General features: G+C 47.2%; 1 protein-coding gene across 6 annotated transcripts in view; it reads left to right on the top strand.

Moving 5' to 3' along the window:
- IQSEC3 (IQ motif and Sec7 domain ArfGEF 3) overlaps nt 1-14,397 on the top strand; it is a 102,454-nt gene extending 88,057 nt beyond the window's left edge. For 2 of the 6 annotated variants that reach the window (XM_052667503.1, XM_052667504.1), the window contains 7 exons: nt 1,340-1,479; nt 2,166-2,291; nt 3,412-3,511; nt 5,568-5,729; nt 6,501-6,593; nt 7,010-7,053; nt 9,274-14,397. In XM_052667503.1, the coding sequence (XP_052523463.1) occupies nt 1,340-1,479; nt 2,166-2,291; nt 3,412-3,511; nt 5,568-5,729; nt 6,501-6,593; nt 7,010-7,053; nt 9,274-9,711 (1,103 nt within the window). In that variant the 3' untranslated portion in view covers nt 9,712-14,397. Of the gene's footprint in view, nt 1-1,339; nt 1,480-2,165; nt 2,292-3,411; nt 3,512-5,567; nt 5,730-6,500; nt 6,594-7,009; nt 7,054-7,136 lie in introns of all 6 variants that reach the window. The other 4 variants (XM_052667507.1, XM_052667506.1, XM_052667508.1 and 1 more) reach the window with 4 other exon arrangements.
- The last annotated feature ends 3,158 nt before the right edge of the window (nt 14,398-17,555 follow it).

Genomic DNA, 17,555 nt, shown 5'->3' with positions numbered 1-17,555 from the left:
TTTCAGGTGTGCTAATACAGCTTAGTATTGTTTTGCCTTTTTGACACGATGTCTAGACAAAGTCCAGTTTCCCAGCCATGCTCACTCCTAGGTCAGTCATTTTCCGAGTGTTTCTTACTGCACATCTGCAATTCAGGTTAAGTTCTTTCAGAGTTTTCCCAGTGTAAATCTTTGAACTGCTGTGGACTGCTATAACTTGTATTCTTGTCCTTATGACTGCTCAGACAGTGTTGTCCCAGCCTCTTACACCTTCCCCATCCACTTCAGAGTGCAATAATGTGACAGCGAGACCCTCTTTCAAGTTATTTTCTGCCATCAACCCCTTCAGTATCATGGCAGATTGAACTAACTCAAAAGGTTTTCTTTCTTTCCTTTTTATTTATTAATGTTAATGTTCACCATCAATTCACATCACGATGAATTCAGCCAGCATGAGGACCAAGCTGCAGACGAGGGGAGACAGTTCATTTCAGACTCACCTTCAGCCCAACACGCGGGCCAAGAGCTTCGCTGGCCTGTGTTTAAGAAAAGACACAGAGTATTCAGGCAATGTTTGCAAGGTCATGAAGAAGGGAGCCAGAAGAGGACAATGCCTCTCCGTTCCTAGGCAATTCCCCAGCAGCAGCATAGTTAGCCTCAGACCAGAGAGCTGGAGGGAAGCAGAGAAAACCAATGTAACATGATTGAAGGAATTCAGTGTAGGAGGAAGGGCTGGCAATTTGATTTGTGGTGTTTGGGTGAGGGGAGGGGGAAGGAGAACTTTTCTGCCAGGCTTTTCAAGAGTCAAATAGCAAAATTTGGGAAATTAGCTAAGCAAATACAAACAAGGAAGGGGACAGACCCCAGACAGAGAAATCACAGATAGAATAGCAAGGAAGTATTATGCATAGGAGACATCACAGAAGAAAATGTTGAAGGTTACCAATAGGAGTTCTGAGGCTTGCATTGGCAGGAGAAGTAGCTGGATCGCATTGCAGATATTCACTATGCCTAGCACTTCTAATAATATGAGATCAATGCAGGGGTTGCTACTGAATGGCCCAAGGAATATGAATGTGAAATTGTGGCTATAAAACCTTAGGGAACATATGGAAGGAAGCCACCATGCAGAGCAATGGAATAATGAAATCTTCAGCATTGGTCTTAGATGCGACTGCATCTCTGCTGCTGGTGCATTCTGTGTGCTAGACCAAGAAAAAAACCACTCTAAAACAACAAAAAAAAACTATTTCCATTCTGTCTTCTCAACATTGCACTGAGGTAGTAGCTGCCTGTCAGGGATGACAGTTCTTTCCTTTTTTCTCTGCCTAGTCTGCTCAACATTTTCTGTGTTTCGCAGGGGTGGATGATGGTGCTGACATCCCACGGGAGCTGGTGGTAGGGATCTACGAGAGGATCCAGCAGAAAGAACTAAAATCCAATGAGGACCATGTGACATACGTCACCAAGGTGGAGAAGTCCATAGTTGGAATGAAAACGGTGAGCACCCATAACCCTGCTGGCACCTACTCACCCTTTTCACATCCATCTCCATCACTGTCCCCCTTTTTTGCCATTTTCCTCTCTAATCCTCTTCTTTCATAATGCTTCTCTTGCTTGTGTTTTTCTCCAAACACCTCACTTGCTATCTCTTTGTTTCTTAATTCTTTGGAATTTACTTGGCCAGAGTTTGCTTTATCCAGTGCAATAGTACCTCTCATTGGAGGTTCTGCTTGCCAATGCAGATCCTGCCTGCCAATACTTCAGTGATAGCTCTGCAGCTCCGAATTTTCAGGCCTTTTGAGGTTGTAGGATGTGAAAAGCAAAAGTTATAGGGAAAGTTACAAGACCCTCAAATGCAGACACTGCCCAGGGCAGTCCAGTGGACTGAGAAGTTACTCGGTGACTTGTAGACAGAGGTATATGAGATCGGATGTGAACAAGTGGCTTGCCTACAGACTGTTCTACTCCCCTGATCTATCCAAGTCATGAAGGCTCTCTCTGTTATGGCACCAGCAGGATGATTGATGGTGAGGAGTGGTTGTGAGGAAATAAATAGAGTAGGCAGAATGGGCAGAACCATCTTGTGCCACTGTCACCTGGCAGGGTTGTGTAAGTTAAGAGTGCTGGTGAACCTTCCTGGCACCTTCTCATAACCCCCACACACTCTTGTGGATCTTCTGCAGGTTCTCTCTGTGCCCCATCGCAGATTGGTCTGCTGCAGCCGCTTGTATGAAGTGACTGATGTGAACAAGGTGCAGAAGCAGGCAGCTCACCAGAGGGAAGTTTTTCTCTTCAATGACCTGCTAGTGGTGAGTGTGCTTTGGCATTTAGGCACTGCAGTGATAAAACTAGTCTGAGAATCTGTAAAGAAATATAAAAGCAGTCCACAACATCGATTTCCCCCATCCTAGGGACAGACCATCCTCCTGATCCATCAACATGCAAGACACAGCTTTGGATCCTTCCCTGTTAACAACATACCAAACCTAAAATTCCTCTGACCCCTCAAAAGACAAACAAAGACAAAAGTCATATCTCACAGCCAAGTAATGTCATTGCTATCTCTCATTCCTTTGCTACCAGGGAGGTTCATTTTGTGAGAGTGAAGTACATTTATTTGGCTGTTTGTATTATAGTAGGCAGAGCACTCCCATGTACTTTAAAAGTTTCCTGCCAGGTACATAAAACCACTACCTTTTACTATTGCAGAGGCTACAGAAAAGTAGGTGCTACCTACTGGAGCCTAACGTGCATACAATACTTTAAAAAGTGTCCTGCTCAAGGGATCTTGCAGCTGAGTTCATGCATTTACAAGGGTGAACACAGGTTTGCTGAGAAAAGGAGGATGCGGCCAAGAAGGATATTCCGCTTTAGGCAAAAAATGCCTGAGTTTAATGGCAAAAGGAAACTGTGGATGTTGCAAAAGTAAGGCCAAAGCCAAGGCATTTTGTCCCAGAGAAGAGAACTTTCCTTGCCTATTTCTCTGCAACCATTTGTGAACCTGCAGGGGTCTATTCCTTCCTAGCCCTCCATTCCTTGTGATAAATCAGATCTATGAAGATTATTACTGAGGGAGCAAGGGCAGCACAGCATGCACACGTACTCTGGTTCCCAGACCTAGGATATTTAGTGGAAAGAATTACCACTGAAAAGTCAGAAATATGAGCATCCAAAAATCATCCCTAGTATTCCTGGGGAACAGAACCTGAGGGGGCCCATGGCTACACATACAGAATTTCAAAGTGCTGCAAGTACAGCGTGCCAGGCAGTTTTCTGGGCTAAGAGTCTGTCAGTCACCAAGTTTTCATCCCATGTACAGTTAACACAGCTTGTAAAAATCTTTTTCTTCTGTGCTTTGAGTAGTTTGTATTGTTCTTGCTTCCCTGTTCACCAGCAACCTACCCAGTGATGTGTCTGTTCCTCTAACAGATCCTCAAGCTTTGCCCCAAGAAGAAAAGCTCCTCGACCTACACATTTTGCAAGTCTGTTGGCCTGCTGGGCATGCAGTTCCATCTCTTTGAGAATGAATGTAAGTCTGATTCTCCGTGGTTGCCTGAAGGGGTTTGGCATGGAAAAGGAGAAGAAAGAAGGAGGCTGCATAGCCCAGTGAGATCTTTCATCAGAGCAGGGATTCTATCAAGGTTAAAATGAGATGGGAGAAAAAAACAGACCTGGTACTGAGGACATTACTGTGCAAGTACAGTGTGATGAGAAGAGGCTTCTGATCTCTCTCTTGGTCTAAACATGGGCAGAAAGGCTGACCTTAAGTTCACTGAAGTGAGTTGACTTGTTAAGATGACAGGGAGGGCACTCATCTGGAGGAATGAGGTAACTGATCCTAAGGTGCATGTCACTTAGCTCTCAGGAGCCAACAGTAGGGGAACCTCATTGACAAAACTGCTGCTGTTGCTTTTAGCCCCTCTCCACTTGCATCCAAAATCACAACACCCACCTCTACCTTTGACGCTGATAAAAACCCAGGTGCTGCTGCTGCCGCCTTCCTGCAGTATGATGTGCTGTGCTGAGATTCCTGAGACTGAAGCAGAACCCTTGGAACAGCACCCACCAAAGCATGGCGAGAGGCCAGCCCTAGTCAGGCTGACCTCGATGGTCTGGGAATAGAGCCATGATGTGTCATGATTGAAGCTGGTTGTGTGGTGGAGGAATTCCAGAAACAGGCAGGCTTCCTGCTGGCAAAGGCAAAGGGGATGCACAGTGGTCTCAGGCAAGTGTGGTTTGTGTCTACTGAGGGTTTTGTGAGCACCAGCAGAATATGATGCAAGGAAGGAACACTGTAGCAGTACTGAGGCTATACTGAGTTCCTTACATCCTTGCTCTGCCCTATGGACAGCATGGGTCATCATCTCAATTTCCTACCCTCCACAGCACACAGTGCTTTTCACGTTTCTGAATGTACAAAAAAGCCATTTATAGCTCGGCATTCCCAGGACACATTGTTGGAGCTGGGATCTACTTTCAGGGGTATGATGATTATCCTGGAGTGTTGGCAAAGGCATCCTTTTATGTATACTCCGCAGAGACAGAAAAGCAGATGCCTGAAAGAACTTGTGATCTTAACAAATGAGACAAGACACGGGGTGGGGAAAGGGAACTAGAACACAAACAGAGCGAGCTAAGGGCTGATAGGAAACAGTGGGTTGGTCTTTGACTTGATTGGTAAAGATTGCTAATGAAGAGCGTGGAGAAGGCAGGCATACAGGAACAGTAGAGAAGAGAAAGAATGACAGGTGAAGAAAGAAACTAAATGTAGACAAAGGAGAGGGGGAAGGAGAAAAGAGACAGAAACCACTTTTCAATGACCAAAAGACAGAGAAAGTCCAGTCACAAGCTTAAGAAGTTCTCTGCATACCTTTGTTCTCCAGCTTACGTTGGCTGAATCTGCAGCCATCTCCTCCATGCACACATCCTGATCTTTAAATCATAAAGCCTTCTGTTGTGCTCTTTTCACTCTCGGGGCATTTCTTTTCATTTTCATTTCTGACAGTGTTTTGCCTTTTGGGGACTACTAAGTGGAGACCTGCAAACCCACACCCTTATTTTTACCGCACTCTCTGCATAGCATGATGAGCTCCCTACTCATGCTGTGCTGACACTGCAGCTATGTTCCCTGCTGGTGGAAGTAGAGACTGGAGAGAAGTCCTGTATCTGAGGATGTTAATGACTCTGAGTCCAGGAGCCAACTTCTCAGGCTGCAACTCCCAAAGGAGAAAAAGTATCATTGGCATCATATATACTGTTAACTCCTCTGCAGATTCAGGAGGGCTTTATAGTCTCATCTCCGTGCTCAGGTTCTTAGCGTTGACATTACATTAACTGTAATGAAGATCTAGAGGCTTTTGACTATGGCACCACTATGGTAGTGGTGGTAACTTGCCTTGCTGCTGGACCTTGGCCGTTCTGTTTCCTTGGAGTGCTGCAATGCTGCAGATCCTCACAATTTGCAGTGTGACAAACTCTTAAGTTCCTCTGGACTGAAATTGTCTGTCCTGGGAAAACAGGAAAGCAGACTTCTCCAGCAAGAAACCCTAATGCCTCTCTATTATTTTGACACATCTTATTCACAGATTACCCCCATGGCATCACACTGGTGACTCCAGTTTCGGGCTCAGAAAAGAAACAGGTACTGCACTTCTGTGCTCTGGGAGCCGAGGAAATGCAGAAATTTGTGGAAGATCTGAAAGAGTCAATAGCAGAAGTGACAGAGCTGGAGCAGATACGTATTGAATGTAAGGACCTCTAACACAATTCAGACTCTGATGCCATCATACTCCATGTGTATGCAAGGGAGAAAATGTAAAAGCAGTGGGTTCTTCAGGAAGAGTGACAAAGAGGATGAGTTGTAGAAGTCTTCCCAGAACTGTTCCTCTGTTCACTAACAGAGCAAAAAGCAGCCAGGTTTTGTGAGCACTCAGCAGCAGGAGAAAGGGAAGAACTATTTATGGTCCTTGTCAATTAGAGTGTATGAGACAGTAGACTGAAGTAGAGAAGCTTAGACTATCAGACCCAGAAGACTTCTCCATCTCATACACTCTGAGTATGCAAATACTATCTGTAGATATCTGGGAAGTACAGGGTAGATTATAGTCTTAGCAGAATTGTCTTCTCACTCCAGGGACATGTGGGAGAAAAGCAGTCTGTACCATGCCATTCTGGGGCCTGTCTTACACAGAGCAAGGTCCAAATAGACTTTAATGATGTTGCCACGTATAAACTAACAAGCCCAAGTAGCTCAGCATCAGTGGTACCCCTTTATGCAGCAGTAACCTATTCTTTATAAATGCAAGTCATACACAGAGGCCTTATGTAAGGTCCTCCATATATCAGATCCTCTCCAGTTTTTGTTTCTCTCTTAGCTGTTCCTCTCTCCTTCCTTTCTTGACAGACTCTTGTCATATTCTTACATTAATTCTTGCTGACTTCCCACTTTAGTCCTTCAGTATACCCTGCTTCTTCCCTTCATCCCTCTTCTCACTCACTGCCACACATCTGTCTTGCAGGGGAGCTGGAGAAGCAGCAAGGGGCAAAGACTCTCTCGCTACGGAGCAATGGAGCCCAGATAGAACCACAGTCCAAGCAGAGCTCACCAACAGGTAAAGAGGCAGCTAACTTCTCTTGAGCACGGCCCACTTCTCTTCTTCTAAAACTGATGCAGCACAGTAACAGCACTATATAATTCCTCTGGAGTCTTTTCTGCCACTTCTGCAACGACAGCTCCTTTGTAGGAGCTTTGTGTTCTGAGTTTTGTAGAAGCTTTATGTCTTGTGCCAGCCAAAAACAGGCGCATTGATGAGTGGCTACCAACTCACTTCAACATCGAGAACTAACAATAGGACCCCAAAAGGATTTCCCCTATACCACCATGCAACTGATGGATTGAAAGAGGAATTCAATTTATCTTGAGTCCTATTGGGACCTCTTCCTAGAGCTTTCCAGTCCACCCTACATGGGCCAGCTCTTGACTTGAGGAACAGACCTCATGAGTGAGATATTTTCTTTTATTTTAAAGGCAAGAAGGATTTGGGGGAGAAGGTCTCGGACAGCACAGTGGAGGTAAGTAGAGTGCGGAGCAGCTGAGGTAAGTAATTCTCTCTCACTTCAGCTCTTCTCACATTCTCTGTTGTTTCTTTTCTCAGGTATTAATCAATGCCTCCCCAGCCAGACTGACAATTTTACCAATTTCCAGAGATACAATTAAAAGTTACTGCTAGGACGGGTAATACAACTTTCAAATCCAAACTAAACTTCAAAGCATTTTCAATCCGTTTTTATAACTGTAACATCCCTCATGGACCAAGCTCCCAAACGCTGTAGACTAACCCACCCCACTGCTTATGGGGAGACTGAGAACCCCACTAAAGACTTCCCTGACATGCTAACTCCATGCAGCATCACATGCAAATTCCCCTGCAGCCCAGCTTTCCTGCATAATCTCTGCAGCTGTCTCTCCATCCCTTGGAGGGGATTAAGCATGGCCTTTTTATATCAGAGACTTTTCCCAGAGCTTCACCTTCCTAGACAGGGAGCTTGGCTGTCCTTATGCTTCTATCTTTGCAGGGATGTCTAGCACCCATGGGTTGCCTGTTTCTTCACAGACACCCATGCTCACGCTGCCTGTAAGAAAACAGAAAAATGCTGTCTTCACTCTGAAAATCTTATTTACTACTTCCTACATTTTCCATGTCTGGAATACCTCAATTTTCCTGAATTTGCCCTTTTCCAGGGCACTTCTTTCCCTTCTTGTCGTAGTATTTGTGTTTGAGGAGTTCAGCTTCTCTGTGGGGAGTGGGTGTCACTGATGTTCCTTGAAAAACACCCATTTCCCTGCAGACACCCACTATCTGGATAAGGTGCCTCTCACAGCCAACTTCCAATTTCTTTTGGGCATTGTGTTTTCTTGTGGAGAATGACTTCCATGTATTTTAATGTCACTGGCACTTCATGGCCCAACAACAAGTTTTTCCAAAGGTATATTTCACTGCCTGAATAAATACTGACACAGTCCTGCTGCATTCTGGGCCTGAACAACCTCCATGCTTGGGTAGGGACAAACAGTTCATCCTTGTTCCAGCATGGTGGGAAGCTTGGTCATTCCACAGCTCCTCCTCCATGGCTGCTTGCTCTGCTGTCTAACATACAGACCATCAGGGCATCCCCTTTGCCCAGTCTGCCCATCTGTATACCCCTGCCTTGCTGGAAGTGCTGTGCCAGCCACCAAGCAATAGTATCCTACCCAGGATTTGTCATTTGACTGACATTCAACAGCAACCTTGCTGTGCTCTGGTGACTCCATCAGCCCATGGCCTTGCCAGAAGGAACTATGACTTCAGTCACCATCCAGGAAGCACCATTTTACTGCTGTGCTTCCCCCTCAACGATCTCTAGTCCAGACCAGCTCCCTTTTTAAGCTGGTCTCAGTGAACTTTCTTTTTCGAGTGACTCTATTGTCAGCATCTCTCTGTGGGGACCCTGATGACCTCCTCCTTCCACCCCCCCCTTCCCACTGCCCACATAATACTCTGCCAGCAGAGGAGCATTTCCATTTCTTTGAGATTATCTAATCTGCTGCCATTTCATCATGAATTTCTTTTATCATTGTATGAGCTAGATGGGCATTTTTTTTTTCTTTTTTCTTTTTTGAAAATCATTTCCTTTCACTGACAAACCATCAAATGGATCAGAGGGAGCTGCCTTTTGCTAGAGTATGTCAGATTTCTGCTTTTTTCCTTTGTAAACAGATTAGCCAGTCATGTGGTGTACCTTCATACTCGGAAAGGCAGGGAGCTGGGAAAGGCTCGAGTCTCTCTCTCTATCTCAGATTCAGCTACCATCATTTTTGCAGAAATGTACAACCTCGATTATCTGAAACCTTGCTACCCAGTTGTCCCTTTTGCCCCCTTGTTTTGCTGCTGGGGGCAAAGGCATGACCGCTGAGGTCTATTCATTATTACAAGAATTTATGGATGCCTCCACTCATTGAGTTGATTTGCGTTCCCTATGCTGTTTGGATAATCAAAGTTGCACTGCATTTGGGAACACCAGCCCTGCCGCCTTTGATGCAATGGAAGGGACAGAGGCACAGAGGCCTAGATAGGATGATGGGGCTGCTGGGAGAGAGGGATGCAGCCAGGGCTTGTGCCTGTTCTGTTTTTTCAAGAGGGGAGGGTTCGATGCATGTGAGGCTGACTGGTGGCGGGGGTTCAGGGCAGCCAGTAGCAGCAGATGGGAAAAGTCTTGTAACATTTAATGCTTCTTTGACTGTTTCTAAAATAGGTGTCAATTCACAACAGGCTTCAAACGTACCAGCACAACTCCGCCCTGGGGCCCGAGAGTGGAATGCAGCCCAGCATGCGTCTTAACATGCCACGGGAGCGGCTGGAGACAGCACTGGTGCCCTCGCACCCCGCCTCGGCGGGGACACTTGTACAGTGCCAGCAGATTGTCAAAGTCATTGTCTTGGACAAGCCGTGCCTCGCTCGAATGGAGCCGGCCCTCAACCAGACTCTGACACGCTACGTCACCTCTGATTCCTGCACCTCCACCCCCTGGCGCGGTGTGGGCAGTGGGCTCCCCGGGACCCCCATGAAGCTGGTCCATCAGCCTCCCCTGCCACCTCCACCTCCTCCCTACAACCACCCCCACCAGTATTGCCCCCCCAGCTCCCTGCTTCAGAGGCGCAGGTACTCCAGTGGCTCGCGGAGCCTCGTGTAGCCACACCACCAGCACCAGAACAGCACAGACTCCCCCGCTTCCCAGCCCCACCGCCTCCCTGGGACCCTTTCTGCCTACAGAGATCTAGTTTGTGATTTATTTTTTAGTAAAAGAAAAAGAAAAGAGAAAAAAAAAAAAAAGAGCTAACTCTTGCCCTATCTCCCCTCAAGATGATGCTAATCACGAAGAGCCATCTATAGAACCTGCCAACCTACACGCTTACATACCCTTACATCCTGCTGGCCCCGCAGGCCTCCTGTGCTCATGCCATCCCCACGTAGCACTTTGCTGCCCTGTTCCTGAGAGGCTTGATGACCTGCTGCTTTCTAGGCACTGTGTCTTCCGTTTGCTACTCCTTGATCTTCTTCCCTGCCTTGCATTTACCTGGCCATAGGTTTATACCCACCCTGAAACTTCGCCAGCCTCAGAGAGAAACTGACTCACCCGTGCCAAGGAAAGATGCTGGGGCACTCCCAGGGGTGGAGTTTTCCCTGCCACCACTGCTGCTGCCTGCTAAGCTGGAGCTGAGAGCCTGTTCCACTTGCCATGCTTTCTCCTCATCGCTCTTCAAATATTATCTCCTTGAAGCAGCTGGTTCCAGACGAGGGAGCGCAAGAATGGAAAAGAGCTTGAGAGGAGGAGAGACTGTCCTAAGCTGCAGTACACGCAAAGATGGCCTCACTCTGAACACCAAAACTTTTTGTTTCTGTTATGTTGGAGCATTGTACCAGAGACCTCTGCTGAGAACTAGCAGACCACATCATGTGTAAATACACCTGTATGGTAGAGTATGTATGGCGCATGCTTACTAAAGGAAACACTAAGCAGTTCTGAGAGAGCAGAAGGGAGAGATTAAGCCCAGGGATCTCCACTGGAATGGATGAGCAGTTTTCCAAAGAGATGGCACCAAGAGGTGGCCTTCCACCTCAAAACACACACATACACACGACTCTTTTATCTATCTTGAAACAGACCCACCTCTGCTTTTCTCATTCTAGCTGGTTTTGTGTTTCCTTCCCATCTGCTTTTATACATTCTGAAAGAAAGCTAAGTATTATGTTCACCTCCTGGGGGTGGATGTTTCCTTCTCTTGGGCTCTTCCTCCAGTGCTAAGGGGAAAATGTTTTATGGAGCCCACTCACATGAGCTGCCATCTGCATCTCTTGCCTTGCTATGCCATTGCCTGTCTCAGCCCTTCCCATAAGAAAGCTGCACACCAAGGCCCCTTCTCCAGTCTTCCTCTCTATCCCAGCTTCAAAGTGAGGGGAGGGGAAGATCTTGAGATAGAGATGACAGCTCAGCTTCTCTTCTTTATTGAGGACATTGATGTGAAAGAAGACAGCATTAAAAATGAGCTATGGCTGTATTTTTAGAAGAAAAAAAATCTTTTTGAGCAGTAGGGAGGGGAAGGTATTAATTAGCTTAAAGGCTTTGGTTTCACTCATTCATTCTATCTTCCTTCGAGGCTTAAGAAGATCAACTTTAGGATTTCAAAATAGGACAGTACGCCTTTTAGGGCCCTTATTTTTATTTTAAGAGGGAAGGAAAGAAATGGTCTTCTTTCCTGAATGAGGTTGAGGAATGAGCGCTGTTGGTTGGCTGTTGGTGGGGTAAAGAGAGGTGAGGAGTGTTGGCAGTAGTGTGGATGTGCAAAATGTCAGGGAAAAGGGATGGTGGAGACATGCAGGAAATATATTTTTTTCTCTGTATGCTAAAATCCACACAGCAGCAATACTCCAGGATTCTCATCTCTGGGGCTTATTACCAGTGAAAGAATGCGTTAGGGCCTGCCCCCCACCAGTGCTCTTTGGATGTCCCTTGGCTCTGCTGAAACACTCAGATGAAAGAATTCATTCCTGTGACTTTGCCATATACCCAGCTGGGGTTAAATAAACAGGGAGGGGCTGTGGTGAAGGCTGCCCTGTGCTTGCCAGTCCTCCAGGGCAGGGGCCTGCTCAGCTCCAGGTCTGCTAGTTTCTGAGCCTGACCCCTGCACCCAGATCTGCCAACAGACCTGTCTTGGTTGTTTACTTAGTTCTCTGGAGCTGGGCACCAGACTGATGCTTTTACATGCAGTAGAAGATGTATTGATCGGGAACAAACAGGCCTAGCCTCAGGGAGGCCCGTGGAAGCAGAAGACTGAAAGATTTGTTAGAAAGCACTGAGTAGAAGTTCAGTCTCTCTTCAGACCAGAGAAGCTTTCTCCTATCCAGCCTTCAGGGACAACAAAGATGTTCCACCTTTCTGAGCCAATCCTTTGTAAGGTCTTTGCCCTCCTTATGGGCATACGGCTCCAGGCAGGGCTCAATCCCTCAGACTCCATCCAGCTGTGAGACATGGCTGCCCTGGTCTGCTGCTAGATGCATCCCAGATGGCACTACGCCACGAGACGGCACCTGTGATCTCACCCAACCCACCTGCAGCTTCATGGCAAAGCTTATAGAATCACCAAATCATAGAATCACAGATGCTGGGAAAGACCACTAAGGTCATTATGTGTGGCATTTGTCCCTGGCTGGCCAGCACAGTGTGTGGCTGCCGTATTCTGCTTCCTGCTGAGGTGCAAGGGGGTATCCAAGAGGCAGCGGCTCTGCTCTGTCCTCCCAGCAGTCTCTTGCCTGAGAGGAATAGCAGCACTCAGTTCATTTTTTTCCCAGAGTGCAATGAACCACTGCAGGTCTGTATGTGTGCGTGCATGTGTGTGTTAAATAAATTAGGCTTTACTTGACATTTAACACAAAGTGACAACAACAAAAACCGTAAGGTACTTGATGAAATAATTTTTTGGGATAAAATATTTATCACATCTATGAAGTTCCTACAAGAGAGATTTGCTGCTTTAATAATTGATTGAGAAAGCAAAAAGAATGTAAAAAAAAAGAAGGAAGGAAGCTTCCATGAGACTCCCTCCGTAATGCTGGGTGAAGGGCAGATGTGAATTGACTGAAGTGCCAAAATACCTATGGCACAACCGTCTCTCAGGGCAAGAAGGATCCACTTTCCTGACTCTGCAAAGGCTACTGCTGGCCTCCAGCTTTGGGCACAGAAGCAGAGATAACCTTTGCTGTCTTCTCGCATCTTCTGTTGGGATTGGCCACAGAGATACCAAAACACTTCATTTCAGGGTCAGGTAAAATAGGTTGCCGTAAGTTCTACTGTGTAGCTGAGCCCTTCGGACTTCACTTCAAAATTTGGATTGTTTTTCCTTTGAAGGTTGGTCTAGAAGGACGACAAGCACTTTAAAGCATGTCAGCACCTCATCTGATCTATTGTGTTGTCTGCTTCCACAGCCCTCCCACGTGCAAGTGCAAGACACAAATGCAGTGTAGCTGTAGTGCTGTGAGTAGACACCCTTGCACACAAACTAACTGCTGATGGGGCACAGGCAAGAACGAGCCTGTCAGTGACAGCTTCATGAAGGACAAAACGTGCACTGCAACTCACCAAAGAAAAGCCACCAGCTGTTGGCTGCAGTGATCCTGATGGTGAAGCTGGCACAACACTTCAGGTGGTGGGATCAGGAAAGAAGCCGCTGCAGAGATTAGATCAACCCTAAAGAATGATGGCTTTTTGCTGCTGGGTTCTTATCCTTCTATATTAAAAAAAAAAAAAAAAAAAAAAAAAAAAGAGGGGAGGAGAAGGGAGAAAGCCAATATAGAACATTCTGCAGCAAGAGTCTGGTGCTCAGTGGCCAGGCAGGAAGGTGGCTCTGCTGGAAGCTGGAACAGAGCAAGGTGTTAGGGAGGTCTGACAGCTGTGTTATGCAAACCATCACTGTCATGATTCTTTTGCTCATGCTGGTGCAGGTCCAGTGAAATTGATTTGTTTATAGCACAAACAAAGGGGTGGGAAAAATCTGGCAGTAGGATCAGGCTTAGCACAAACAATCTGGGTTTAATGCAGTGTTTGTCTGCTGCTGTTGTGCTTTTAATGCTATTGACTGGGCCACTGTGGTAGCAGGAGTTAGTGTTTTCTGCAAGACCTGCAGAGCACTGCTTATGTTTTCACACATTGCTGTAGATGAAAGTTGTGAGCATGGTCCACAAGCAGCTTTTCACCGACACTCATTCTTCACAAAAAGTACTGCCAGATTTGGAAGCGTTCGAGGGCCTCTGAGCTGGAAGAGTTTTGTTGTATTCAGAAGGCTTAACCTGCAACTACCTGCATGTGTTGGTGAGGTTTCTGAAACAAATTTGAGTCTTGTATCCAGCAAGCTGCTGCTTGGGAGAGTCTCTGCTTTGAAATGGGAGCTGCTGAGCAGGTCTTGCCTCCCCTCACCGCTGCCTCACTGTGCCCACATGGGCTCCGGGACTGTGTTTGTGAGCTCAAGCTGTCTGCGTCCTGCCTGCTCCCCACAGCCATGCTGGGGACACCAGCTTCAGAGTCACCCAGCTCTTCAGCACTAATCACCATCCCATCTGAATGTGTCTTTTAAAAAAAACAAAACAAGTTAACAACAGACGTGTTACCTGTGTGTAGGCTGTTGAAAAGCACCTGTCTGTCTGTACGTGTTTTCTGCTGTAAATATCACTGAGAAAAGCTTCCTTTGGGGAAAGTGGTGTGGTCACACCTAGCTAAGAGTCCAAATGGCTATTTTGTAACAAACCAACAGAAGTAGATCAGAGGTATTTTATCTGTTCGATTATAATAGAGTTTTAGAAATTATATTGAGACCTGTCACTTGTGCGCCAATGTCTTCTTTGCCTCGGCCCCCTCCCGTGTCCCCGGGCTTTGTCGGTGTGTGCAGGTGCATGGCTGACACACCAAGGCTGTGCTCCCAAGGGCTGCTGAGCATCAAGGCTTCCTGCTGGCCTCGGGGACAGCCCTGTGTGCCCACTGCCGAGTTTTCATCAGTTAGCTCCATGCTTGGGGCCCCCAAAGGACCAGATCCGGAGGAAACCAGGGAGAAATAATCTTGTCCAATGTGCAGTTCACCCATGTGGTGAGGCAGAGAGGAAAGCAGGATGGTGAAAGGCCAAGCCCTACATACTGCAGCTCCTTCCCTTGCACCTTGCTGGCATGCACCAGGGCCGGTCCCAGTCTCTGTGCCCACAGTGCACGCCATGCCAAGCGCATGCTGCTGTGTGTGCATGCTGCAGCAAGGAGAGCAACTTAGCGCGCCGAGTGTGCCAGTGCATGTGTGGTACGCCAGCTGGCTGCAGAGAAACTCATTCACCCAGAGACATCAGCACACACCGCGCGTTAATGCACACACCATCTGCCAACATGTAAGACTATATGGCAGATCATGTGTAGGCACCTCTGCTACCCATGCGGCTGAACACGCCGTGCATTTTGTCAGACGTGTGCAGCCATGCTCTGCCTGAGCAGGACAGCTGTGTGGGCTCCAGTTACCGTCACAGCACACTTTGTGAGTTGCAGAGGCTCAGGCTCGACTAACATTTGGATGAGGGACATGTTGGGAAAATGACATTTTCCATGCAAATCAGATATGCATGCATATTTACACAAAGCATCACCCCGGGGTTAATGAAACCAACCTCTGTGAAGCTGTGCACAGGGATGAGAGATGATCAGAGACAAACACGTGCACGTGAAGAAGCTCTCTTCTGCAGCGGGTGGAGGACAGCAGCCCACATTTTTGCAGCTGGGGTTGGACTGCACCTGCTGAGGAAGCAGTCTGTAGGCTGCACATTCTTTGCTGGCTTCAAAGAATCCCTCAGATCCAAAGGCCTTTGGTGAAACATTTGAGAGGGCAGAAATCCCTGAGACACGGATAGGAATTCGCAGGGATTCAGAGGCTTCCATTTCTGTTTTTGTGTGCCACAGATGTATTATCTATCGGTCCATCCCAAACACATCCACTTTCTAAGATGTTTTGAAACAGGAAATTATCTGGAGAAGTTTCTGCCTGATGTTTAGATCACACACCTGGCTGTAAAGATGAAAGCAATAAAAACAGATTGTCTATATGTGTTATACTCCTGCCTTACTCTGCTGCACATATACTAGCTATTGTTAATAAGAAGATGGCCAGACTCTTTGCCATGGATAGTGTGTAGGCACATATAGGCAGTGCCAATACAAAGAGTTTACAACCCAAAAAGCATACACCACAACTGCCTTACTGCATCTATACAGCTATATAGACAATATATGTTATATTGTCTACATAGTTGACAAATAACCAAGCCCTAGTGCATTCAGAGCTCATCAGTATATGCCACTCTTTTCCACAGAGAATTCTGAGAAGCGCTTTTCTCTGATCCTTTCAAGATGGACTTTAAATCAAACACATCCCTCACGTGCTTCCTATAAGCAGGTCCCACCCTGCCACATCAAGTGAGGTGTTAGGAGAGGTGCCACTGACCTCAGCATTGCGTGCCCTGCTGTGTCCTGCCCTGGATCAGAGTCTCGTCCCAAGGCCAACACAGGCACTGGGGCCCTGTGGGATCAGTATGCAGCAGGAGCCTTACCCCAAGTCCAAAACTGCCACATCACAGTCTCTTATCAGGGACAGAGGCTGTAGTACAACTGTTGCATACAGGACATGATAGGCCCCTTTCTACAATGCCTGGGAGACTCTGGAAAGTTGTGCTGGGGTTTCAGGGAATCTGGGGACAGCTGGTCACCTCCAGTCATCTCCACAGTTCCCTAAAGGTTCAGATTTCTTGTCATCACAGCTGCCAAGGGAGAGGTGTCACTCTGTAGAGCCACTGCGAGATCTTGAGTGCAGCAAGAGCCGTGCTCACCCTGCTGCCCTACCTTAGACATCTGGATACAAGATGCTTCCTCAAGAATGAAGCCAACTTGGCAATCAGGACTGTGTGATTCTGTCAGTTCAGGAGCTTTATCACACTTGGGTGATCTTGGAGCATCTTTTCTGCAACTAATGAGTGCAGCTGAGGTTAAAAGCTGTGGATTTTGCCTTAATCCATACACCCCACGAGCTGGACTTCTTCTCAAGCATGTGGAGTGGGGCCTTAAGCTGTGCGATGCTGTGCTCCAGCCTTTCTGTCTCCCTCAGCCCTTCTGCTCCTGAGGGAAGATCCTCCCAGCCAGTACCAACTTCATTTCAACAAAAGGGAGTGGAAAGAGAGTGCAAAAGCTCTTTGTCCACGGGACTCAAGGGACGAAACTAGTGGTAAAAACACTTCAAGTGTCTCTCTAAGATGTGTCTATCCTGATAGTAGACATACACATTTCTACTCCCACCCGTTGCAGAAGGCTTCAGCTCTCCACTATCTCAAATGCTCACAACCTCAGGCTGAGTGCTTGCAGAGCTGACCAGATGGGATTGAGACAGTGCCAGCCACAGGAAGGATGAATGCCCCATCTCCTGCTTGCCATGTAGGGCTTTCTCCCTGCTCTGCGCCCACCTCTTGCATCACCATGTTCATTCCCTGTGTTCACCATCCTGCTGCCACTCATCCCCAACAGAACCTTCTGAATTGGAAGGGACCCATAAGGACCACCTAGTTCAACTCCTGGCTCCAGACAGCACAACCCAAAATCCAACCCTCTCTGTCAGAGAACAGTGTCCCAAAGCCTCTTGAACTCCAGCAGCTTGGGGCTGTGCTCACTGCCCTGGGCAGCCTGTTCCATGTCCTCAGCCCTCTGGTGCAGAACCTCCCAGTTTAGTATCATCAGCAAATTTTCTTGGACATTGCCACAGAGAGCCAGTGGGGGACCACAGCCTCTCTCTGCCTCCCAGCTCTTCAGCCTGGTGACCTCTGGGATCTGACGTCAGCCCTAAGCTTCTGCCATATCTCCTGGCATCCCCAGTGAAAAGGACAGCCTGAGCAGCAGCCCAGGACATGTGGCTGGGAAAGAAATGTGCAAGGGAAAAGCAGGAGCACTTATTAAATGGCTTGTTCAAAGAT

This window comes from Tympanuchus pallidicinctus, unplaced genomic scaffold, assembly GCF_026119805.1.
Source record: "Tympanuchus pallidicinctus isolate F22 unplaced genomic scaffold, pur_lepc_1.0 scaffold8, whole genome shotgun sequence".
In the NCBI taxonomy this organism is placed as follows: Eukaryota; Metazoa; Chordata; class Aves; order Galliformes; family Phasianidae; genus Tympanuchus; species Tympanuchus pallidicinctus.
The sequence above is the reverse complement of the archived record's forward strand: the minus strand, read 5'-3'. Positions and strand labels throughout refer to the sequence as shown.